The sequence below is a fragment of the Chamaea fasciata genome, unplaced genomic scaffold (genome assembly GCF_029207755.1).
Source record: "Chamaea fasciata isolate MVZ Bird 193981 ecotype frontalis unplaced genomic scaffold, bChaFas1.0.hap1 SCAF_19, whole genome shotgun sequence".
In the NCBI taxonomy this organism is placed as follows: domain Eukaryota; kingdom Metazoa; phylum Chordata; class Aves; order Passeriformes; family Sylviidae; genus Chamaea; species Chamaea fasciata.
The window spans coordinates 3250147-3276930 of record NW_027094104.1 but is presented as its reverse complement, the minus strand read 5'-3'; the positions used below and the strand labels follow the sequence as shown (position 1 = coordinate 3276930).

At 41.6% G+C, this 26784-nt stretch overlaps 1 protein-coding gene across 5 annotated transcripts in view; it reads right to left on the bottom strand.

The window, feature by feature from the left end:
* Positions 1 to 26784, bottom strand: part of CEP112 (centrosomal protein 112) — a 156904-nt gene that overhangs the window by 39136 nt on the left and 90984 nt on the right. For 2 of the 5 annotated variants that reach the window (XM_066200306.1, XM_066200308.1), the window contains exons 21-23: positions 21089 to 21319; positions 5558 to 5620; positions 1723 to 1872 (exon numbers count right to left, since the gene is read on the bottom strand). In XM_066200306.1, coding sequence (XP_066056403.1) covers positions 1723 to 1872; positions 5558 to 5620; positions 21089 to 21319 — 444 coding nt within the window. Of the gene's footprint in view, positions 1 to 1722; positions 1873 to 5557; positions 5621 to 14915; positions 17104 to 19202; positions 19279 to 20611; positions 20730 to 21088; positions 21320 to 26784 lie in introns of those variants that run through there. The other 3 variants (XM_066200309.1, XM_066200307.1, XM_066200310.1) reach the window with 3 other exon arrangements.

Sequence of the window (26784 nt, the reverse complement as noted above, 5' to 3'; positions counted from 1 at the left end):
TAAAAACTGCTTGGGACACTGCTCAGAAATCCTGTGCAGAATTTCCCTGTGGCTTTTAAGGGTTTCGTTACATTGTGAGGTAATAACATCAAAATGAACTCTGTAATAGATTTACATGCAGAAGGGTTTCATACCACCTATAGTCATTAGTGTTTAAAAACTGGTGTTGCCAACAGCTGAATTATTCCATTGGATGTAACTTCAGAGAATCCAGAAATTCAAGGGTAGAGTTTGCACCAGAAGAAAAATGATGCTTAAGAGTCTAAACCATGTTTTTTTCAACATGTAACTTAAGAAGGCACCACAATAATTTGAATTACAGTGTATTTCTGGCTCTGTGGAAGATGATTCCACTGTCCACTGGAGTTTCTGCAGATCTTGGTGGCCACTGGAAAAGTGAACTACAAACAGTCCATGTTCCTAAGTGGTAAAAATTCACCTGTACCTGAAAATAATTTGATTTACCTGTGTTCTACTTGCAAAGCCTGGTGATAAAATAACCTACCTGTGGTAGGTTATTCTATCTGCAAAACAGATTAGGGCCAACATTTTTATAGTTACACCTTTCACAGAATGATAAGATAGAATATTCTTTTCCTCAACAAGCACATAAATAAAGGCAGACATTTTCCTTAAGAAAAAATAATGATAATTAAAAAAATCGATGAAAGAAAGGAAAAAGCACGCTCTGCAGATGATGAGACAGTAATGACAACCCAATGCAAGTCATTCCAGTATACAGGGCAGCATTAACTCCACCACAACCCAATGGATTTCCAACATTTAAAAACTTCCATGGTATCTTTTTGGCATGAAAAAGTTACATATACTGTAGGAATTGATTTTTTGTGAGTTTTTACATTTAATAATGTAATTCTTTGGTCCAATTAAATGTCTTCACAAAGGAAAAGGAATTTCCTTCTTCTATACAACTTCTCATGAGGTGTTTTTGTTGTCAAACAGAGCAGATGACAATTTTAAAGTTTTTCCATTGTTCTTTACTACTCTGAGAAATGTTTACAAACTAATTCTGCTCACTCCTACAGGTGGGATTCTCTGCAGCCACTTTGAGTCAAGGTGTCAAAGCAGTGAGAACACAGTCTGATTATTCAGTCTCTTAAAACAATGAGAAAGGCCAAAGAATGGAATTTTGATGCAAAATATGTATAAAAATGTGTATAAATCTGTATAGAAATAAAATATAATAAAATATGTATAAAACTACAGAATACAAATACTTTATTCCTTTAACATTCAGCACAGACTTTGCCTGTATTTTTCAGTGGAAGCTAACGACAAACTTTACTTCAATGCAGCCTTAAACATGAAAATTGGGAAGGTTTGTGAAAACTAGGCTGGAGAGCAGGTCATACTGCTGCCTCACTCTCCTGTTTTACACCCTTCCCTTCTTTCAAGCCCTGAAAGCACAGCACAAAGATGCTGGAAATACACTAAAAACATCAGGGCCAGTACGAAAAGAAAGGGAACAGGAAAGATTCAAGTATTTGACTGACGTGGATGGATTAGATTTGCCAAATCCAGGCGTTTTATGCAGGCACAGGATCAGCGAGAGGAAAGGGAACCTGAGTCATCAGCTCCATCAAAGGCAAGGTCTGGGGATGTCTGGGTGAGCTCTGTGTGAACAGGAACCATCCCTGCATTCAGAACTTTTAATTACCCTCGCCCAGGCAGCAGCATCAGCGACTGAAATCCCCAGATTACCTTGATTGCTTTGTCATTAGCTGTCATCAGCTGCTGCTTCTCATCTTCCAACTTCTGTGCAACTTCCTGGAGCTGCTGCTCCGCCACAAGCCGCTGCTGGCAGTTCTCCTCTCTCAGGGAGGAAATGGTTATCTTCAGCTCAGCTACCTCCTGCAAAGAAAGCAGCATCTTAAAGCTCCCCTCAACAAAAGACACATATTTTGCATGTTTTTTTTTATATAAACATGGCACTGGCAAGTTCCGCTGCGCAAGCTGGATGTTTGAATTGAGCACACTGCACACTAGCAGGGCATGGAATTCCACGCAGAGAAAAGGAACAGAGCAAGGCTGTAAATGACAAGATTCGCTGGACACAAAATATTTGGAAGAGTTTTCCACTGTGACATTCCAGAATATTTACTCATGAGAACAAAGCACATCTGTGATCTTCAAACTGGAGCCTGTTCCCCGTCTTGCACCGCTCTGAAAGCTGGAGTGAGAGTTTACATTGGGATGCTGCTGCTCCTTTTCCAGGGGGATATTTTACAGCTTGATACTGCTCAGAGGAAAAACGCCCACATTCACACACTGGACTGCAATTTAAACCTGACAGTGAAATTTCTGAGCTGCTGAAAGCAGCAGATTTTGCTGAGCAATAGAGTGAGGACCTGACTCCACATCCAGGACCTTCATCTAGACCTTTTAGGTGATTCACTTGTCATTTGTTGAATTGTATTTGTTTTACCTTTTTCATCACTGGGGAAAGTCATAACTAACCCTGATCCTTCAGGCATATTTACAGAATTTTATACTGACATGTCATCACCCAGCAAAGCACTTAAACATGTGGGAGAGTCACTGACTTTAATGTATATATTCAAGCTTAAGGTTAAGCTGCTGTAGCAGCATATTATGGAATAATTCTAAAAGCACTTTAGCACACAGGCAATTCAGGGAGAGACTACCAGAATGCTTAGACTCAGCCAGGCCTCCTCACTGGCAGAGAAACATTTATCTATATTAATTACTTGGTTATTTAGGAAAAAAAAAAGTTTAAAAAGTTGATAGGCCAGGACTAGTGTAAGAAAAACTGTGCTACAAATAAAGGTACTAAAACCACTGGGAAAAGGGGAAAAAGCCTGATTAAAACCCTGTAGTAAATTTACTTCTCTTTACCTACCTGAAAAGCCCAGGAAGTAACACAGATTATGTGTAAAACCTACCTTTGTATTTCTGTATTGCTTTTCTAAGAAACAAATACATATTTCAAAAGATAATACCCATCAAAAGGAAGGGATTTTGAGACCAATATGCCAAAGTTTAGAGATTATCTGGACAGGGTGCAACTCTTAAACCAGGATTAAGCAGTGTCTCTGGGTTTGCAGTGTAGGTAATTGTTTAGAGGACAGACAATTTGCAGAAATGTGGTTTTACCAGGTGTGTAACATGCAGGAGAAAGCAGAAGAAAGCAATGGATCATATACATTCAGGTAACAACTTGAACCCATGCAAAAGTACAGCATTTTGAGTATGTCCCATTTTGTCATTAAAAAAAAAAAACAAAGTAAGAAACTCCTCAATATAACACAAACCTGAGATTTAAAGCTTTTACTGGGTTGAGACCCTAGTCTAGCGCAGGGGTTCTGAAATGCATGCAAGGAGATTTCAGCAGGAATTGAAGAAAGATCTGCTTTGCGCAGTACTTTTCAGAGCAAAAATTTCTATTTACTTTGTATAAACTTCAGAGGAAATTTCTTGAAATATCTTCTCTGTGTGGGTGTTAAAAGTGAATGTTCCAAGAGGCCACAGAGAGAAGATTGGACAGATGTTGTCAGCAAGGCGACCACAAGAAAAGTTGCAATCGACCAATTATTAACAGTGAGCTACAAAAAAACCTCAAACCCAACCATGTCCAAGGAACTTGGGGGATTTGATTTAAATCCACACAAGTAAAGAAATTCAGACATCAGGGTGAAACTGTTTTATTGAGCCAAACAGCGCTGACAGATGATGGATGTGTTGTGTCTGCCCCAGAAAATGCTGGAGAATTGGGTCCAGCTCTCCCCAGCAAAATGTCCCAGCTACAGCAAAGCCACCTTAATACAAAACATGTCCCCAAATCTTGAGACTGGTCTGCAGGCCAATAAATGTCAGTCTGACAAAATTTATTATGACATTCAGGTTAAAGAGTTCTTACCTTGCCCTACACTACCTACGTGTTCCTGCTGCAACAATTAAAGCAATTTCCCTCATCCCTTGCTTAGAAATTCAGAAATGCTTCAATTATTCTGTCTTTAACAAATGGACCGAGAACCATTTTTGTATGGACACTGGATTGTGTCTGGCATGGAGAGACTGCCCTGATTCCACTCACATGTGGGTGACAATGACAAAAGGTAAAATAGAGGTAGCAATGGAAGGGATCTCTTCCTTCAGGTCTGACATGAATTAGAAGTTACTTTTTGAGCTTTAACCATTTCCTGGTTTTCAAGATCAGATGGAAAGATGAGAAAAAGAAGAGGGTTTTTGGGGTTTTTTTTGTGTCTTTCTCTCTTTCTTTATAAATAAGGCTCTCCAAAATTACTAAAATATGATTTAAAATTACTGGAAAGGTGTTTAGGAAAGAGAACATTCTCTCTAATTTACTGCAGAATCATGGGATTGGTTGGTGAGGGTGGAATGGACCAGTTGAAAGCAGTATCACCCAGAGCTGGTTGTTCAAGATCATCCCAGTAAGGTTTTAAGTATCTCCAAGGATGGAGACTCTGCAACCTCTCTGCATGCAAATAAATGTGAAAAAAATACCGTTTAGTTTTTAGAAATAGAATATAAGACATATTTATGATTCTGATAAAGCAGTGGGAAAAAGTGACAGCCACTAAACGTCACCAAAACCACTGAAGTCACAATTTTGAACAAGTGTTACAGAGAATAAGACTCCAAGGAGCTGAAAAGCTGAAATCAAGAGTTTAAAATATTTTGAAGTGTTGGTAAAACAGTAAAGTTTGCAGTTTGCTGTTACTGTCTCACTGATCACTTCTGTATAGTTTAGAGGCTGCTAAACCCCTCTTTATAGTGTTTTTATTGATTTTAAAAGACTATTATTGGACTATTGGCTGCAACACACTTTGCAGTGCAAGGCAGATATTCTGCTGGCTGGGAGCAATGAGGAGAATGACACCTCCAAAGAAATCCTCGTGGCAATTTTCTTCTTATTAAAAGCTTACCTTCTGGTTGCATCTCCATCATTTTTCACACTTCAGTACTGCCTGTCAGTCAAACTGAAAGCTGAAGTATGTAAAAATCATCCAGCCTTACCGTTTTTAAGTATATATGTAAATTCAGTGCTCATTTTCATCTTTTGAGGGCTCTGAAAACCAAAACCTCAAGTCAAAACCAGCCTGCCTCCAGGACACTGACATTCCTCAAGGTGCTGTTTTGGGCAGAAATGCAGAACTGGTGGGGATCAATGATAAAGATGAAGAAACCTTGGATGACACTGCCTTTAACATGAAATTCAAGTCCTGGCTGTGCAACTGCTCCTGATTCTATGAGATGCGCTGGCTGATGGAGCACCTCACCTTCCTTCCCACTGGCTGAAGGAGGACTCAGTCCTCTGGGGTCTCAGGAGACTATGATGGAGATGAAAAAGATGAAATTCAGAACTCAAAAAACCCCCAGTATTTTCCAGCTCCATGCTCTGTGGGTTTTTTTTAGTTAAAATCTGCAAGAAGACACTGGACGTTTGATTCGGTAACAGGTTATGACTTCTCTTGGTTGCCAAGACCAGAAGCAACTCAACTTTTCATCAAGTTCCCAAGCGGAACAGGTTCACCTGAGTCTGCTGGCCACCTACCTGCAAGGACTTGGCCAGTTTCTGGCTGAACTCCTCCTTGGTCTGCTTCAGCCGGCTGCTGGCCTGGAACACACACAAAGGACAGCCCCGTTAGCTCAGACACAGGACGTGCACAGACACTTTGCCACCGGGCCCTGGGCTTGGCACCTCCTCCACATGCCAATCACCGAGCGCCGGCCCCGCGCCAGCCCCAACGCCCTTCTGTGGCAGCCAAAAAACCGCCAGGCCCGGGCTTTGATCTCGGGCCAACTATTCATCACTTAAAAGAGGGGAGAAATTGTACCTCTGCTGCCAATTATTAGAAAAACATAAAGAGTTCTGCGGATTAAAACGAGAAAAAAAAAAAAAGGAGAGAATGAGTGTGTGTGTGTGTGTCTCTGTGTGTGTGTGTGTGTGTGAGGGGCAGGGGAAGAAGGCAACACACATTTATGAGTTTATCAGAGTGAATTTGTTCCTGAGCAGAGCCGAAAAAAGGAGGAGAAAGTCCCAGGCAATGTGACATGGGGGACGCCGCTTCATCTCTCAGTTCTGTGCCTGCAATTGTCCTTTGTCCCACTGCTCGTCCCTTCCTAGGGAAAGGTGGGGGTTACACTGAAAATCCACCCAAGACGCAGCTGAACCAGCTTGGACATACAGCTCTTTCCTTACCCCAGCGTTTTCTTTTCCCACAACTCAAAGCTAAAGAATGAACCAAACTGAAAACAAGGCTGCTTGGTCATATCAGAATCCAACCAGCAAATATTTCTATAACCCCAGGAAAAATAGCTCTTGAGGTTTGTTTTTTTATTTCTCAAATAATTTAATTTCAGAAATAATTTGATAATAGTGATATTAATTAAAAAAATAAAGGCAATTTCATTTCAGGAGAGAAACCTGATTTGTATTTTTCTTGCAGAAACCAGCCCAGCCCCACCACGCTGTCCTCAGGTGAACTGCTCGGCGCTCTCGTCTTCTTGGCTCTCAAACTTGAGGACAGGTGTACAAGACAAATATTTTCTTAGGGGGGACAGAATACCACGCAGCTGAGTTCTGAAGCAAATTTAAGCTGATTAAGTTTTCAAAATCTATCTGACCTCCTGCTCAAACCTTTGATCTGTCGTCCTTAGTTTTACGGCACCGCATCCAGCGCCCAAATGCCGGCTCCCGCCAGCCCCTCTTTGGGGGCACCAAAAAAACCCACAGGGGCCCCCAAGGCCTCTGAACCCTGCGTGCATCCAGCTCAGGCTCCATTTCTGCAAACACCAGGGATTTCAGGCAGGCAAAGAGTCTTATTGATTTTACTGGGCTATAAATCGAGGAGCTTAGAGCCGCGGAGCGTTTGCGGATCGTCATGGTAGGGCTGGAATCATCCTCGGCAATCCGGGCAGCTCTGTAAGGTGCAGCTCAGCCTAAGAATATTACAGCCAGTTCAAAGTAATCCTAAACTGTACATGAAATTGCAATTTCAGATCCTCAATCCCTTCAAATTCCAAAATTATGAAACATATGGATGTCTCTGTCTGGTTGTTGGCACTAAGGAATCTACTAAAAAAGTTATCCAAACCAGTTATCAAACTTGTGCATCGTTTTTGAGGCAACATCACGGCTTGGTTTTGTTATAAACAGAGATAATGGCAATACACATTGGTTTGAATCAGCATCTAGAAGAATTCTGGAGCACCAGACAAATTGAATTTCACTTTTTCTCCATTTCTCCCTCAAAAGTGAATCACATACACAGTAAGGGCCCATGGTAGGGGTGCATAAATAAAAGGAGTGGTGACACAGCACCAGTTATCCCAGGGAGCTCTGTCCATGCTCTGTTTCTCTTTGTACTCAGCCTGACCCACGTTAACACTCGTTCCATTGTACTGCAGCCTCGTTTCACATGATGTTTTACCACCACTGCATGTTGTAAAGTGACTGAAACTGCCAGTTTATCTTTAGAGAATAAAAGAAGTAAAAAATAAATTACAGCAATAGTATAAATTACTGCTAGTCCCAGAAAGGGAGAGGGACTCATCAGCAAGGCATTGCACAGATCACGTTACAGCTGCTCTCGCTCAGCTTGCCTGGGGTAAAAGTCCTCATCTTTCATAGAAGCAGCTTTATAACCTCCTGAACCCACAGAAGAAATCCCAATAAATAATAAAGAACCACTCATGAGTTCCATAAACAAATTAGAATTTGTTTGTTCACACTGAGTAGAATCAGGCTGACCTTTGAGAGACAGGACAGAGGTGATCCAAAAGAAAGATACTCCAAATTTCAGGGTTTTATTCCTAACTAAAGGCAAAGAATGGACAGCCTACTAGTTTATTTAAAAGGAATTGCAACATTTTATTTTATAATGGCTTCAACAACTTCCAGTTAGCAAAATATTTATAAGCTTTGTCTCCCCAGTTACCAACAAACCCTAAATTCTTGCATTTTCTTTCAGTCCCAAACATTTGAGGGGTCTGAATTTCAGAGGTACAGAGCTCCCAAAGCTTCCCCTGGAGACGGCACAAGCACAGCTAGGTGGACTCTGGTTGTCTAAAACCGGTTATATTGGCCCTGCGGCATAAAAACTACGGACAGTCCCTGCCAGTACCTTAAAGGGTCTTACAGGAAGGCTGGAGAGGGACTTTTCACAAGGGCATGCAGTGATAGGAAAAGGGGGAATGGCTTCCCAGTGATGGAGGCCAGGGTTACATGGGATGTTGGGAAGGAATTGTTCCCTGTGAGGAGGTGATGCCCTGGCACACGTGCCCAGAGCAGCTGTGGCTGCCCCTGGATCCCTGGAAGTGTCCAAGGCCAGGCTGGACAGGGCTTGGAGCAGCCTGGGACAGCGGAAGGTGCCCATGGCAGGGGGTGGAATGAGATGATCTTCCAACCCAAACCATTCCATAACTCCGTGGCTCCTGCTGACTTCAGCTTTTCCCTGAGGTCTGTAACACCCAGCAGCTCTTGCATCATCACAAACCACATGAGCTGCTCTGGTGAAGGCAGAGACCACAACTTACAGTACGGAAAAGATCCTACTCATGGGGCTGCCTGGGCACCCTCTTTTCCACTGCCATCTTTTAACTGCAGAAATAAGAAGCTTCTCCTTTCTCAAAACCTGCAACTAAAACTAATTTAGCACCTCTTTATACAGGCTGTTGCTTTGCAACCAAGGGAAACACAAACCACCTTCCCTGGGGCAGAGGTAGCACTGCTACACTCTTTTTTGTTTTAAGGAATGAGTAAATACACACAGAGCTGTGTACAAGGAACATCAGGGGGGATTTATATCGCATTTATCTTGACAAAGGAGAAGGTTCACACGGGCCTGGTGCACACACACAGGAGTTTCCTGGGCTCCTTCTTTTCCAGCTGGCTGCTGGGTGAAGCACGAGCTGTGTCTGAAATATTTTAAGGGCATTCCCTCCCTTTCAGGTTAGGTGCTATTTCAGAACCATAATGAATAAGAATCCAAGTGGAAGGTGAACATTTGGAAGGTCAGCCAGTGTTCATTAAAGTCAAGCTCTTTTTATAGCAACGGGCAGCACTGCAAATAGAGTTAATGGTGTGAAACCAGTTTTCCGTGTGTGAGAGGTGGCTGCTGAAATTCCCACTTGGCAGAAGCTTGTCAGAAATATCAATTGGAATATCCATTTTTATAATGAAAAAGGTTTAAATTGGATAAGCTGCAGAGGAATTCCACTGATTCCGAAAAGAACTCCTGTTTAGTTTCACACAGTTAATACATACTTTAGCTAAAAATTGTCTGATTATGACGATTTTACATGCAGTTATTTTATATCATGGAGGACTTTTGTATTAAAAAGATTATGTCCTTGTTGCCGTTAATTGGTTTTAAAAACCAACTATAATTCTTTAACAAGCCTTAAAGCATCATATTGTGGTTGCCGAGCAAAACTGCATTGACTTCAACGAAACATTTCAAGTAAAAATTAAAACACTTCTTGGCACTCCAGATGTGGTGCCTGAATTACTAGATGCTCTTCTACCACAGCCCCATTTTCACTCTCTCCTTTCGGGAACGAGAACAGCATCAGTAAAAGAGCACAGGATCTATGACAGGACCGCATCACAAAAGCACACCGTGTCCTACCCTAATTACCAGGTGTTTATAAGCTACTTTGAAGGTATGAGGTGTATCGGAGGGAACTTCTAGTTCCAGTTCCACCCCATGGGGCACACGCCCTCATGAGCCCCAAGGTCGTTCCCAGGTCCATCGGCTCCAGCTGCACTCTGGGGTTGGAAGCCACGCGGACAGTTCCATCCTCCAGCAACATCCATGGAGGCATTTGGGATGCCTTGGATATTTATCAAAAATGAAGCTGCTCAGGATCCTTGACACATTACAAATCTGTGCATTGTGTAAGATGTTGGGGGAAAATCCTTCCCTGTGAGGGTGGAGAGGAGAGGCCCTGGCACATAGATTCCCAGAGAAGCTGTGGCTGCCCCAGGATCCCTGGAGTGTCCAAGGTCAGGTTGGACATCGGGGCTTGGAGCACCCTGGGACAGTGGAAGGTGTCCCTGCCCATGGCAGGGGGTGGCACTGGATGAGTTTTAAGAACACTTCCAACCCAAACAATCAGGGTTTGGTGATGGGCTTGGCAGTGTTGGGTTTATGGTTGGACTCAATAACCGTAGAGGTCTTTTCCAGCCTAAGTAATTCCATGTTTTTCTATCTTCCAGCCTTGGAAAGAGCTCTCATAACTAGAGTTTTATATATATATATATATATATATATATTTATATATATGCACACAACACCATAGTCACTGATAGAGAAGAAGCAGATTTAAGAACTTTTCTGTTTAGGGTAGTAGCTATGAAAGAATCATTTTTCAAAATGCCTGCAACTAGCTAAAAGTGGCCATCCATAAGCTGATCCTCCATAATTAGTTAGATAAAAGTGTAAGCAAAGTTAAAAAAAAAAAAAAGAAGAAGAAGAAGAAGAAGAAGAAAAAAAAAAAAGAGGAAAAAAATCAAAGGGTGGGGGAAGAAGAAGAAAGAAAACTTGCTCCAGGGAAGAAGCAACTGTTCTCTGATGTGCAGCAAGGAATCTAACATCAAAGAACTAATGTAAATGGGGCCCATTTACCTCAAAAAACAACACACCACTCCACATTCTGGAATATTTCTATTTTAAGTTTGACAGCATTATGCTTTGTACCAAAATTCAAGATTGTGTAATTTGATAGATGTCAGAAGAAAATGACCTTCAGAATGGCTAATGGTGGCAATCTTTGTTATTAAGTGCGTTAAAACTCTCTGTACAATATCTGTTTAAACTTCAGAGATCACCAGATCACCTTTAAAGTTCATCTGATTGTACATAAAAATTCCATTTTGACTCAAAGCCTGAAACACGCATTTTCCTTATGTGCCTCTAACACGGACAATGGGTGACTTCCTACACCAAGCTCCTGTTCTTTCTCCTGCTCTCCCCACCAATCAGACCAAAATGAAAGCTGGTTCTCTGTTCAGCAGTGAAAATAGCACATCAGTTCAAATATGTAATCTGAACCACCCAAAAGACCATTAAAAATAGTTGAATATCCAAAATGATGTTAACAGAATAATTAGTCAAGTACCAAATGACTTCAAGGGTTTTGAAAATGAATGATAGAAATCCCAAAATCCTATTAATATTCTATTTTACATTTCACTTTTGGAGGTCTGAAAATCTTTCCCTTTTAATTTTTTTTTTCATTAAACATACATCTTTGGGAGAAAAAACCCTCTCATTCATGTGTGAAGTACTTTTCATTGGGAAAAACCCAAGAATGAATAGAAATGACTTTGACAGTACCTGCACAGAGAATTGCCTTTCTGCAGCACGTTACAGTTCTGTGCCTAATGGGGGCCCACTGAGAACCTGCTTCTGCAAACTGTGACTTAGGAAAACTCCAAATTCCAGACTTTTCATTTAAACCAACAGAGTATTTCTAATAATTCTCAAATTATGCAGAGGAATTAAATACAGGCATTTTAAACTCTCATAGAAAGTCTCCTGTGGGACTCCAGCTGCAGGGTGGCTGATGCCCAGGTTATACCAGCCTTACACCAGGACACAATTATTACCTTCATCTAAATGGATTTACTGAGCATCTAAATATTCCCCAGCATCACTAATGCTGATTTCCAGTCAATATTGCTGTCAGCCAGGCACATTCTTTAAAACAAACCGGCCTAAAACACAAGCCGTGCATACAAGACAAGGATTGAAAACCAGATTAACAGCCTGGGTTTGCCACATGCAATTGTTTAGTGCTTGAACTACCCTTTGCAGAGGACAATACTGGTGAGTGCATCAGGCACTTAAAGGGCTGGCAGAGAATTGTGGGTTAATCTGAAGCTGTTTTGGGACATTTTGCCAAAAGATTGCTGGGTGTGATGAGCTCTGGGCTGGGATCATGGACAGCACAGGCAAAGATGGCTGCTTTTCCTTTGATTTACTCTCATCAATCATCTGTGAGATGGTCATTGGTGAAATCAGTGTGGTGTTCTGTGGTGACAGAGATTCCTGCGAATGAAGAGATTCAAACGATCATCACAGATGTCACTGCTTCACATCTGCCATCCATCACACTGGGCAGCTGGGGTCGGGATTTCTCGTTATCTTCCTATTCACACCAACTTTGGGGTCAGGTTTTATATTATGACACGGTTCTTCCCCCAGCTCCACACTCCAGTGAGATGGAGTAAACCTGGTGAAGATGGGGAGGCTGCAACACTCTCCACTCTAGGGTCCCTAAATCACAAATACATTCCTGGATTACCATTTTAGTATTTCCTGCTTTTCTTCTGTTCCGTCCAACCAAACAAGGATGGTTATTTAAAATGAGTTTAAGACCTTATATCAAAAGTGCTGACATGTTCCTTTCCAGAGCTTTAATAAAGTAAAGGTGCACCCAAGAGGAATTATTTGAACTTTGACAAGATGCCTTTGTCCCTGAGAAATGCAGGCACCTCACTCCTCTCATGAGCTCGGGCTCTCCCCAACTCTCACATAAAGAAGTTTCCAGAATCACCCAGATGTTTCTGGTACCCAGCAAAACCACGAGGGGACAGGCTGGGAAACATCATTGAAGATGCAAGTCAAAGCTAAAGCTTCCTCCACACATAGAAGGCAACAGTCCCAAGGTGTGACACTGATCCATGACTTGACTCAGTTAAAGACTATTTAATCTGAGCTTTACAAAACATGATTCTTTCAGAAATTAGAGATTTCCGAGATCCAGGCACTTTATCATGATTTATCAGCTAAAATCACACGCCTAGATTTTTGCCAAGGAGGGACTTTAAGGCTCCTGAAAGAATTATAAAGGGATAAGAATGAAGTTTTCAGATTCTGCATTGCTGTCTTAAGTTGAATTTTGTGGCAAGGACAAGCATTTATTAAGAAGACAATGAGTAGAAAAACATTCCGTGTATGTATCATTTTAAGACAGAATCTTTGCTATTAAATAGAATAAAAAGTGGGAGCAAAGGACAAACTCTGTACCCCTGAATTAACTTGGTATCACTAAATTAACTCGGCATCACGAAGTTAACTCAGTATTTTGAAGTTACATCATTAGACAAGAGCCCAACAAAAGTTAAGCTTCTACAGTTGGAAAGACAGACACCGAAAACACGACCAAATCCCCCAACAAATCTATGATCTGAAGCCATCAGTGCTCCTTAGCAAGATTATGTTGGATTACTTTTTGTAATTTTAAATACAACAAAGCTTTCCCAACAGAGCGACAACTTCCCGGAGCCAGAGCGCATTACTGAGCTGAGGAGAAACTTCCTGAGTCCAGCAAAGGCCCAATTAAAAAGAATATGGAATATATTGCTCCATCATCAAAGCAATTAAAAACATAAATAAGGCATTGCAAGACTCTTAACATTCCCAATGTTTAATTATTTATCTGTTCTCCATCCTGCAGCTGTAGGTCAGAATTAACTCCTCTGAACTAAATACAGGAGAACTCTTTTGGGGATTTGTACCTTATTCATTTTCAAGCAAACATTCAAATTCATTTCAAATTCACACAAGAACTGCAACAGTTTCACCTAAATCAGATTTTCTACAAGTTAAACACCCCTCCTACACTCAGATGTGATTGTGAAACGACTTTGATCTCTGTTCCCAAATTTATTGCTCGGTGTAATCCATGACAAAATATAATGTGATTTACTGTATCTCTATATGACAGCCCAGCAGCTGACAGAACTTAATAATTTAGCATAAGAAAAAAACCCTTCTGGCACCAAAATACACAAATCATAATTGAGGCACTTTAGTATCACGTTACAATGAAGCACACGCAGACTGATCATAAGAACTTCAAAACAATTAGAATTCTTTCTCACCCATTTAATGAAGGTGGGTTGTACTCCGTGACATGTTCTGCAGCTGTAAGCAAGTCATTTCGGAGCACTTTTCTTTCTTCATATTAATGACTCTGAAGGACTAATAACATTGTTTTACCCCTTCCCTATTTCCCAAACACTCCTTCTCTTCCAAAAAGAAGAAGAAAAAAGCCACCTGCAGCTTCTCTCTATGATAATGAAATGAAGAAAGAGCAAATGAGGCTAAACAATGTCTTCAAATCGTGCCAGTATTTAAATACACAATTATTATGTTTTACTTTAGTTTGGTTTTGATCACTGAGTATTTTTTCTAAATAAAGCTATTTGGAAATCTGTTGGGTTTTTTGTTTGTTTGTTTGTTTGTTTGTTTGTTTGTTTGTTTTTTGTTTTTTTATTGTGCTGACCTAAGCAGGGATGTGATGGACACGTTCCATGGGGCACATTTTGCAGTGGCTTGCGCTGACTCTGGGGTTTGGGGGACACGAGAAAGGCTTTGCGCAAAGGATGCATCACCCCAGAAACTTCCAAGCAGAGTAAGAACGCAGAGCTCATGGATACAGGAGGATTTTCTACTTCTAATTCCAAGGGACAGACACCAGTTACTGTTGTTTGCACAACCAAAACCACGGAGTGAAGCCAGCAGTGACGGCTGCTGGGACTGGGATTCAGGAGCAGGGAATCCTTCCTGCCACACCTGACCAGGAGCCCACTCCTCACCCAAGAATTCTGAAAAAATCTAAGAATGAATTTGCTCTGTTGTTAAAATAAAAAAAAAAAAAAAATCCACCAGTAATCTCACATTACAGTCAGCACCACACTGGAAAACAGCCAATGTTTTCCAAATATTATCCTGAACCCAGGAATGTAAGGATAAGTAAAATTGGTAAATAAGGCAAAACTGGACCTACAGCCTTTTCCAAGACAAGGTATTGGGAAAAATGAGAGAGAGAATGAGGTCATGACTCAACTGGGCTTTCAAAAATATTTAATAAAGCTGAAATAATAAGCAATTGTGTATTACAAGATAAAGTTGGTGTGTTACAGGTTGTTTGGAGAGTGAAGAAAGGCTCGGGAACCGATTGAAAAAATAATTAAAACAGTTGTTCTGCCACTGGCAAAACCTCAGCATTCACCTTATCCACCATCCCCACGACTTTGTGAGTCTTGATCTTATGAATACACTCCAAAGGATAAAACCTGGAAGTTCAGGGATTGAGAAGAGGCAGCGTGTGCCCAGGTGCTGCAGAACGCGGAGGGCTGTTTGGGCACACACTTGAAAAAGAAAGAGGAGACAGAAACCTCAAAAAAACTCTACCTGTGAATGCTCCTTCAACAGTTATTTTAGAGTGATGCCAGTTGGCTAAAAGCACACCAAACCCTAAAAAACCCAGGCAAACTTCTCCAACAACTCCCCAGCTATAACTGATATGACAGGACATGAGTAATGTGTGCTGAAAGATGGGCCACATGATCAAGCTCCAATTTTAGTCATATCAGCCCTTGCCCTGCTGAAAGTCATCTTTTTAATTCCATTTTTTGTCATAATTTATCATTTAGCTCTTGTCTGGTTCTCATTTCTTAACAGCATTGCTTCAATCAATCATTTTCATTTTTAACCCTGTGGTGCTATTTGTGAATGCAAATAATGGTGCTTGATCTCCCTTCAGACATCAATGAAGATATTAAAAAGTGAGCCTGTTGTTCATAGGGGCACATTTTTTTTCCCCACAGTGACAGTTATACCAACTTCTCCTGGCTCCTAACTCTGGAACCACATTTATAAATACAGCTGACGAGCAGAAATGTTGATCTGTTGTTTTCTGGATTGTTTTTTCTGAGGTTTTATTTTTTTTTTTTAAAGGAGATAGGAGCAGAGTAAACTCTGCGAAAATCTGCAGATCTTGCTTTGAAACATCTCCAGTAGGGAGAGTGCCATAAATTCTGTTTAGTCTTATTTGAGTGAAATATCCCTGGGATGATTCTACCATCTTTTTCTTCATGTTTGGCTCTGTTGATTGAAGACTCTTCCAAACGGCTCCCCTGAGGGATGATGCAATTCCTGTGACCATGTTCCTGGTCCACCATCATCCTGCTTTTTCTTTGGAGGGATCAGAAGGAGCAGTGCAAAAAGGGACACACTACAGAGGAAACTGGTTTTAAAAGGATTTGTTGAAAGGTACTATCAAGGCGGATTAAATAATCCGCAATTTTTGTGCTAATATTAGTATTTCCTCTTTGTGAAACACATTTCTTCTTGATCTTTAGGCATCATGTTTTGCTTTTACTTGATCTTTTGGCACCACATTTCTAGTTTTGCTAGATTTTCTCCAACGAAGCCAAATGTACTACACTCATTTTTATTAATATTAGTTGGTGAATCACTATCGCTGCGTCAGAAACGTTCAAGAACCAAATGTAATTTAATATACACAGGCTCTACAAAACAAAAACAATAAAAATATTACTGCTCTGGAACAGAGAGATAATATCAGAGACAATAGTTCTTGGATTATAATGAAAAAAATTAAGAGACTTGGGACACATCCAACTCTTCTTGGTAAGAATTGGAGGCTCTTTAAATTATTCATAGCTGGGGCCTAAGCTAAATAATTGATGTAATAGACTCAAAACAAGTTTAAAAAACGGCACATCTACAACTGGTAGGGATTCTGCCTGCATTCAGCAAGGACACAAACAGGTCTGCATTACAATTAGACACCATTTAATGAGATCATTACACTTGGGAGGAATACACGTCCACATTTTATGGCTGACCTATTTGCCCCCATGTAAATACCCAGGGAATCACCGCAGGGAGTGTGAAAACAGCTCCTCTGAGTGCTCCCACAAACAAAGTTATCTGCAAGTGTGGCTTCAGTCTCCAAGTTAATGAAGTGAAAGGTGTCAGATCAAAGGTTCCATCACATCCAGTTCTCAGAGGGTCTTAGGGACAACGATGGAACCATTTTTGGTGTTAATGAAATGTGGAGTTGGCAGAGAAGAAGCAGAGCTGGAGAGACAGGACTCAGAAATGGGAACTCATGAAAGACACGAGATGCTTGTATTTTAGGAGCAGAAGTAACTGCTTAGGGGAAACTCAATACTTTTAATCAAGTATCTCTTGGAGTATCTTTCATCTCGGAAGATGTCATATTCCTTCCCTTCATCTTCTATGTCTTTGCCAGTGCTGAACAGTGTGACATCATCTGCAACAGTGCCAGAACAGATATTGTGAATCACAGATATTCCTACACATGCAGCATGAAAATATGCCCAGGGAGTGACATCCAACTGGGCTGTTCTCGGGCTGTGCTGGGCGAGGAATTAATCCAGCATCACAGAGCCTGATGCTGAAGGAGGGACTGAAATGTTCTCTAGGGCCACATTATCAGCACCTTATTTCCAAATTATATGCAAGAAGTTGCTCAGAAAGTAAGTATCCATCTATAGGACACTGTCTGAAGAGTTTTGAAAAGGGCCCCATTACAAAAACATTATATCGCACCAAAACTGTTACACTGAATAATTATTCCTAATTAAGGAAGTGGTCACGGACAGAGTGACCCTAACTTTAAGGTCCCCGAGTATCTGAGTTTTTTGTGGACTTCACACCAGATACAGGTGGAGTGACTGTACCAGGTAAAAACTGTCAACATCAGATTTGATTTAAAACCACAGAAATCTCAGAGTACAACTAACAACATCATTCAAGTCTACAAGCAGGATCTGCATGGCTCTGGCCAGGTTTTATGCCACCATGGTGTCCCATCTCTCCAGAGGGAAACACTTCACAGCTCCCTCTCATCAGAACAATTGCATCCCCAAAAATAAAGTGTTTAACCCATTTTTGGAGTTTTTTTGACTACAGCTTTATCCTGTAACCAAATATCGTGTGTGTTCAGTACAGTCAATACACAAAAATGTAAATTACTTCTCCACAAGAAAAGCAGCACTGAAAAAGAATTAGATGTTCCTGGAACCTGCATAAACCTTTAACAGAATGAGTCAAAATATCTACTTAAATATAGAAAAGAAGTCAATAAAAAGCTAAATGTTGAAAATTATTTTGAGAGAAAAAAAAAAAAAAACAACCCATCATCATCTTCTCCCACTCCAGTTTGCTCATGTGTGCTGCTCAAAGGGAGCTTTTTTATGAGATATTTGCAGCGTTCCAAGGTTGCTTCCTTTGAGCATTGTTAGCCTGTCCACTGCTCTGCTCGGGCCGTGCTTGCTGAATGCTCATTTCCTCTGCCAAGAAAATCCCACAGAACGTTACAAACTGCGGCGGCGGCCAAGCCCCACATCTGCACACACTCAGACTTTGTCTCCTGCTTTCAGTCATTCCTGGCAAAGCTGGCACTGCTCCCAGTTTTGTGCACTCCACTGCACCTGGCTGAGGAGAGCCCCTGCCCCGAGTGCTGCCGATGCAACCTGGAACACACCTGGCCCTGCCCAAAGCAGCCATCAGCAGGGCCCGGCCGCAAAGCTGTGTTCCCAAATATCCGACGATCACGGGATGCTCTGGGTTGGAGGGGACCTTAAAGATCATCCAGTGCCACCCCTGTCATGCCCTGGGGACGCCTTCCACTACCCCAGGGTGCTCTAAGCCCCATCCAGCCTGCCCTTGGACACTTCCAGGGATCCAGGGGCAGGCACAGCTTCTCTGGGCACCCTGTGCCTCCCCACCCTCACAGGGCAGGATTCCTTCCTAACAGGGGAAAACACTGCAGAGAAATGATCCTAAAACTTCTGTCAGCTCAACCAGGTATGCACAGAAAATGCTGAAAACACATCAGTATCTTACAGGAGCAAAGCAGGAAAAAAGGGACACAATCCTAACAGTGTCCCAGGAATCTCCAACAGACACCAATCCTGACGAACCCTCGAGTGTTAAGGGAGTGCTCAGGAACTGACACTACAATAAACAATGTCCCTGCCTCAAAGCTGAGATTTTTAAGCAACAGAAAATTAAAGACCTCAGTAAATCACGTGTCCCTAAATATCAAAAAGCTGTCTACAAACACCAACAAATATTTAAATGTTCGGTGTGCCTGCAATGAGGAACTCTTCCTTCCCCTGTCTCTGCTCCTCACTCTTCTCCTCATCCCCACAGCAGCAGGATGATGGGGAGGGCAATGCCAGAAGAATCCTGGATGTTCTTCCTTGTCACTGAGGTATGAATCATTCCTTTTGTATTTCCTCATCTTCACGTTAATAATGACACAAAGCAATCCACACAGAAATTAACATTATTCCCAGAGCAGATCACAGAGGAATGATATCCCTCACTTGAGAATGGACTGACCTTCAGAAAATCTGGCCAGTCAGATGTTCCACGCCGAAACTGTGAAATCCACCTTCCCACTGGATTTTTAAGCAATCTTCACAGAATTGGCACCAAAAATAGGAAATTTAGACAACAAATTTTTCTCCCATTTTGTCCTAAATTTCCAGGTAACAAGATCTGGTAGAAAATATTTTCATAAACAAGGTTCAAGGCTCATGCTGGAATTAAGATGCTTTTTCCACCCTCTTGGATAAAATCATCTTCATAAAGGAAGCATCTAGATTTGAACTAAATTAGCTGAAACTGCTACTTTTGAGCTTTAAATGCAGTTTGCCCCCTAAGCTACTGTGAGTTTTGGATTTTGTGGCCAATTTCCACAGTTCCGCAATTGCAAGACAGAAATGAAACAGAATGGGGAATGGAGATTTGAAGGTAATGCCAGGTGTTTTCACATGTCTGTGAAAGACCTTTTAACAGAGGTACTTTCTTCTTTTCCCCTCCTATCTTTTACTCAACATGTGCTCTTCAGATTAGGGTAAAAATGGGGAAGTAGGTTAATGAAAAAAAAAAATACAATAGCAGTTAATATAGCTTAAAATTAGCAAATTTTTTGAAAAATAGAAAAAAAATCCAACAAATTAAAGAAAACCAGTATTTCTGACAGAAATGACAATTCAAGACTATTGCAGATATTGCCTTATGAAGGATTATTTGTAACTTTAATTTGAGGATGTAAAGAAGTTAACTTTTCTTTTGCTATACTACACATGTAAAAAAAGATCAAAGAAAGAAAAGAATTGAGATTCAAATTCCATTTTTAAGCAAAAATGACAATGTCTTCCTGAGTTAAAATTAATCCTTTAATGATGAATTTCAAAGGTTTAAATACTTTCTGTGACCTTGGCTTTAAATAATTATGCCAAGCGGAGCTTTCCTTACATTCAGAAAAGATTCTGAATTGTTGATCACAGCCATTTTAATGGCTTCAGGCTGGCTGATTTCCAACATAATCCTCCGAATGCTCTTTAAAATTACAGACCAAGAACCTGACGCAGGTAAATGAAATGTCACATGCACAAAGGCTGCTCAAACACTCCATGCAGATTGTTAATTTGTGCCACTGCACATCCCCTTGCAAGAAAACGTGTGATTTAGTGCCTTAATGCAACGTATAAAAGAGACTTCAACAACTATCTGCTTACACATATACAGAGTCTACCATAAATATTAACTAGGGTTTTTTAGTTTGGCTTTTGAAATAAAACTTGCATGTTTTAGCTATCTAAATGGGGGGGGAAATAGTTGAATTTAAGACAGGGGTCCAAGGGATGCTCACCATGCAGGAATGTGGGCAGTGACCCCAAGGAACAGGACAGGAGGGAAGCCTTGATCAATTTGAAACATTAATTTCTATTTTCAAATCTTACCCAGAGTCCTTTCTCGCTTGATGTACACCACAGGCAAAATTAGACCAGCCACGGTGAGCAACCAGACACAATCTCCTTGTACCTTGAGCCTGAGTTCTTCCCTCCTTAAGAGCTCACCCTGTTTTTAAGGGACACAAAGCTTGGCTAGGCAGAACCATCCTTTCCACTGTTTCTATTCCAGCAGAGGAAGATCAGCCTGCTCCTGGCTGCCTTTACCTGTGAAATCACCTGTGTTTTTAAAGTGCTGTTGGCTGCTGAGCACCTCATGGCACCTCACGGCTGCTGCCCAGCCCCAGCGTGTCCAGAGCAAAGGTTTTCCTCACAGAACCCCAGAACGCTCTACACTCGTGTTCTGACTCTGTTTTTTCAACTCAAGTGACCCCTAAACATTTTTCCTTAGGGAAACTTTGCTCAGCTGACCTTTGGGGTAGTCACTCCCCTTTTTCCCCAGGGAGCTGCGCTTTGCAAATCCCTTACCTTGACCAAGGCCACCTCTGTCTCTGCCGTGTGCTTCTCTTTCAGGTCTGAGATCACTTTTTCCATCTCTATCCTCAGACTGTTCAGTGCTGCCTCCTTGTCCTGAGCTGCCTTCAGCTTCTCCTCGTCCCGCTGGAGGCTCAGCTCCAGCAGCTGATGGTTCCGCAGGGCGTTCGCCTGGATCAGCTCTTCCCTCAGCTGGCAGATTTGGTGCTCCAAATCACAGATCACCTGAGGGAAAGAGCAAACAAAATGACCAAACCCAAACCCGCAGCGCAAAACCCACTTGGTTTCCTCCAAGAGGCTGTCAGCTGCGGTAGGAGCAGACTCGGAGGATGCTCTGAGCCTTTTCCAGGCCTTGCTCTTCCTGCACACAGATAAATACAGCTCCCCCTGCCCAAAGCATTGGTAAGATGGACCTTTTTGGAGGAGAAATTGAGCTTGTGGCACATAATCACTACGTATCCTCCCCATGTCTTCTTCTTTTATCCTTAAGAAATGACCTGCTGCCTTCTAATGAGCTACCAGATGTCATCAATCATTTATCAATCACAGCCAGCCCCCGATGAGGGAACACAAAGGGGGAGGGATCGAAGGGACAAGAATAAAGCTGTGCCACTCCTAATTCCACAGAATTCACTCTGCTACCTCACCACAGGAATAGATACACATCTGTTACTTCAGATTACACTCGGATGTAACCCTCACCAGTTATTTTCTAACTCCATTTCCTCTGTGGGTTCTTTGCTGGAGTACAGGAGCATCACATCTGGGACATAAAGCACTGTCCTTGCAGCTAAGTGTGATGGATGACACCGAAAGCACATCTCTGTTTTCATCCATAAATGTAATTCTGAAAACGAGCACTTTCACTACAAAACTCACACAGGATTTCCCCCTCTGTCCTCCCTGTTTCACAAGAAATTTTGCAGTTGCCAGGAATTTTTTCACAGCGGATGTGACAATACTTAGAGCAGAAATTGATGTTCTACCAAGTAAGTGCAGGTGACTCAGCTCAAGCTTATTAAAGGTTTCACAAGAAAATCTGAGGAAAAGCAGTGTATATTTAAAGTTCCCATTGTCCTGGAATGCCAGGTTCCCTCCAACTACTATTTTTCTTCTTCAGACATTTTTAATACACTGTCTGTACTCGGCTAGACCATTTATTTGCAGCCTCTGAGAACCACATTACTACAAAACTTTGAAAAGGAAACATTTGTTTCTGACCAAAGTTGGGACATGAATGACTATCAGATCTATTGCCTTGTACATTAATCTCCCAAGACAGATTCCTATAAATACTGTGATCTGAAAGAGGGGGGGAAAAAAAAAAATCAAGGCTTGAAAGTTTGCCTATTTTTCAAGCTATTTGAACTATACGGTGTAATAAAAGACATCATCTCCCTTCAAACCTTCAGTTTGTCCTTCAGCTATCCCAGCTGTAACATGTATTAAATAATATCAGCCATCTCAGAAACTTATTTTGCTTCCATGCTTTCTTAATTACTCATTGGCATTAGTCCCTACTATGTCAAAGGTAAGAGTGTGTGTATGGTGGAGAAGGAATGAGCACGTCATTTGTATACAGAACTCTACCACAGGCCACATATTTCAGCCCTATCAGCATTATCTCAAACATATGTTTCATATACTGTAATCTGTGCTAGATCCTTTCCTTCCTTTCCTGAGCTTTTCCTCTACACATGTTTAATTTCTTATTAAATCTGTATACAGACTGAAAACGTAAAGTGCGTTTCAGTGTATAATTAAAATCCGCAATGTACTTTTATAATTCTTTCGGAAAATGATTTCATCTCCAGATCACAAGAACATGACAGCCTGCCCGGCTTTTCCTTAACCAAGGCAGCACTAACTCACTGGAGATAAGAGCTGCAATTGCTGATGGGTGATATGGTCTGAGTTCCAAACTGACACACGGAGAATTTGGGGTTTTTAACAGCTGCCCCAGTGCAAGTCCTGCCTGAAATAGCCACAGTTATCTTTTAATCTGTGAGAGCTCTTTTTAAAAGCTCATTCCCCTACTTTCCTTCTTTTTTTTCCCCTCCTTTCTATTTTAAAATAAAAAAAACTTCCTTTAATTACAGCCCCAACACACACAAGTAAGAGAAACTAAGAAATCACATCACTCAGAAGTTCCCTACAAAGTTTGTTAAAATATTTAGGATAAGGAATCAGGGCTAACTTTTTACAATACAAGGAAAATTCATTCACAAATGCCACTACAAGCCAAAATAAAGACTGGGTGAATTCCTGTTACACCTTTTAAGCTTTACTTCCTTCTTTATTCAATGGTTCTTATACAAAGTCATTAGAAAACGAAACACAATCCGGTGTTTTCTGTACGGAGAAAGTAACAGCTCCCAGCCTTCAGAGCCAAAACTGGGGCCAGCTGAGAGTGAGCTGAATGCTATAGGTAAAGCAACAGTAATTAATATGCAAAGGAGCATTAATGTTGGACCTAATAGATGGCAAAAGCAGATTTGGTTCTATTAGGGAAGAAGAAAGACTCTGAAGACGGGGTGATGGCAGCGAAACTAATATGATTAAAAGAGTCCCTTTGGAGCAACTTCACTGCGAGTAAGATGATGTTAAGAGACATCTAATCTCTCCAAAGTGACTGGAAAAAGCTTATATTGGGGATCACAGACACAGTTCTTGTCAATTACTTTCAAATAAGTCCAGTTCTCACAGCCAGATTAGTTTTTCCCATAAACAAAGTCAGTGGCAGAAGCAGCTTACGCCCAACTCAGTGCCTCAGACAACTTTGTGCGACACGGATATCTCCCCAGTGCTGCAGGAAATGAATCCCAAACTTTCCAGCACTAAGACTCTGCTATTCCATATGCCAGGTTTAATAAACTATTATTAGACTTAAATGTAGGCAAATTAGGGGAAAAAAAAAGAAAGCCCCAAGATGACTTAATTCTCAGTTGCGAAAAATCCATGAAATATAAAACTTAAGAGCAACTGTCTTTTCTTAACGATTCTGTGGGAAAATAAAAGCTGCAGTTACGAAATCTCACTTCTCAGGCTCCAGATCCAAAGGCAGGATGGCTTCTTTGTAACACCGAGTCCTCTTTCTCAGTCCTGGTTTCTCAAGTTCTCCTCTGGCTGCCCAAATCTCTGTTTGGGAACCAAATGGTTTGCATGGTCCAAACAACTGCTTTAGTACAAGAGCTGCTGTGAGAAAAACACACCTTAAACACCCCATCGAAGCAAATTATTATTGTGCTGAACGAGGATTAAACATAAGAAATAAAGGCTGACAGTATGTCACGGAGCCAAAAGGTTACTGCCACTTGCTGCCTTTTCTGGATCAAAGTTGTAGTCTCCATTTCGGTGGTGTGGGTACGAGCCCATGAAATAAGAGAGATCTGTATCTATTTTAGAAAGGATGCAGAAGTTTGCAGCAATTCCCAGGACGGCCATGCCACAGGAACAGGCCCCAAACAAGGAAGCATTTAGCAAAATGACCATTAATCCACATACAGGACAACAAACAGAGAGACAACATCAGCTTACACAGTTTCCCAAATGGAACAAAAAAACATAAACTGTGCGACAGAGATTTCATAAAGCTTTATATGACATATTTCTATGTCCCTTAGATGAAGAAACTGCTGGCCAAGGTGGTGATTTCTATTTCTGTTTCAAAGAAATAACTTAGAATTCTAACTAAGAATATCTGTGCTGAAATAGTGTCATAAAAAGGGTGGGTCATAAGCCCACAGCAATTTGCCTGCAGGGAAAAAATAGACTTGAAAGAAAAAGAAGAAGGTTGGTCACTCACTTTGGCCTATTTAAAATGCCAATAAACGTACTGCATGTTATTTGGAAGGAAAACATGTGCTCTTAATTTTAAAAAGTAAATTGCATAAGAAAATATAAAGTTGGCAAAAAGTTTAAATTAAAATCTGTTGCTGATGTCTGAAACTCTGCTCCACTTACAGGCAACAGGGATGAGAAATGGACCGAATGACTACGGCCTAATTAAAAACAATAATAACACAAATTCCCTTTATTTTCCAGGAGCTCCTACTTCACCCCCATGAAGCATTTCCTTGGATCAGTTTCTGAGGAAGAGGCTGGAGCAATGACGGCATCTTCACCCTCTCGAGGATGAACACACGGAGCTCAGCGTCTCCCTTCTCGGCGCATCACACACCAAACCACATCCACCCAGCACATGCTCAGCTCAGTGGCCAGGGCGTTTTAAAGTCACAAAAACAAGGCAGTGGAGAGTGAAGATGAAATGCACTCCTAATTTATTCCCCGAGGCGCAGATCTAGAGCCGCTGAGGTGTTGCCTCAGCAGATTTACAGTAAGTGACGAAGATCTGCCAGCAGATGAAGCTGCAGTAACCTCACTGCTCTCCTTGCTGGAACAGAGCATCGCTGTTAAACACCCCTGTGCTTCTCAAGAGGCTCCCGACAACTCTTCAAACTGAGTTTCACAAGTTTTCTGTGCCGGGTGGACTTGGCTCCAGTCAGAGATGACTGCACAGGGCTCACTCTGCTGTGTTTAATTTTGCCAGCACGTAACATTTTAAAAAACCTACAACAAACCCCCTGAACCTCTGAGCAGTAGCATGGACTAGGCTGGCTGATCCCAAAGATCCTCTCTAGGATAATAACCTCGGAGGTCAGCCTGTAAGTCACAGCCCTGTTTGACCACAGAGAAGCAGCTTGGGCCTCTGTGTGCCAAGACCTTCTCAGCATTTCCTCCTTAGCAGAGCCCAGCAGTGTGTGCTGGGAAACATCAGCTGGGCTCTCCTGAAAGGGACATTTGTCTCCCTGTGCCTCGCCACGCTGCCGTGGCGTGACAGCGATGGACGAGGCATCCACAACGTTTGGTACTGGGCACTGGATTATTTTGGAAAGGAGATCAGTCCAGTCAAGGGAAAGGCAGTCCGTAATATAAACAAATCTCACTTTGATGACGAGGAACTGAAAGGAAATTATGGAACGAAGTAGGAACACCCAGCGATTCAGTGGTGACAATGACTCCCTTTTTACTCCTGGGCAGGGCAGTGTCCCAGAAGAGCGGGATGAAATGTCCTGTCCCAGCCACACAGTGACTGGTGGCACGTTTACTGTCACACACCTGAGAGGGGATTATCTGCTGAAAGTGGGAATCTGAACGACTTCAGCTTTCTTGTGAGTAAACAAAGCTTTATCAAATGCTGGGAAACAGATCATGCAGGTTTCTCTACCATCACAAAAACAACCAATGCCTTTAACATAAAAGAAGTCTGAAAAATAAACAAATATTTGCAGCTCTAAGCTTAGAAAAAAGTGTAGCTGTAAGAACTTCAAATGTGTGTTATGTTGATTCGTGTTTAGAACAAAATTGGTTTATATTAATGTGTTTTTCTACTGCAGCTTCTGCAAGAGACAACAATTCTTCTCTGAACTGATCTTATCCTGGTTTTCAGGAACTTTTCTCATGATTTTTACCCTCTGGACCCTGCCAGCCAAGGGCCAGGCACAGTCCTAATGGCCCTCTGATCCTTCTGTCCACAAATCACGCTACTGAGTCTAACTCACAGGTCCCACTATACCTGCTTTTCTCCATGCCAAAGGAATTCCAGCTGGCCAGTCCAGCCAGCTGGCAGCTATTTGTGGCTCCTTTGTATTGAACTCGATCATGTCCTTTTAAACAACTATATTAAAAGT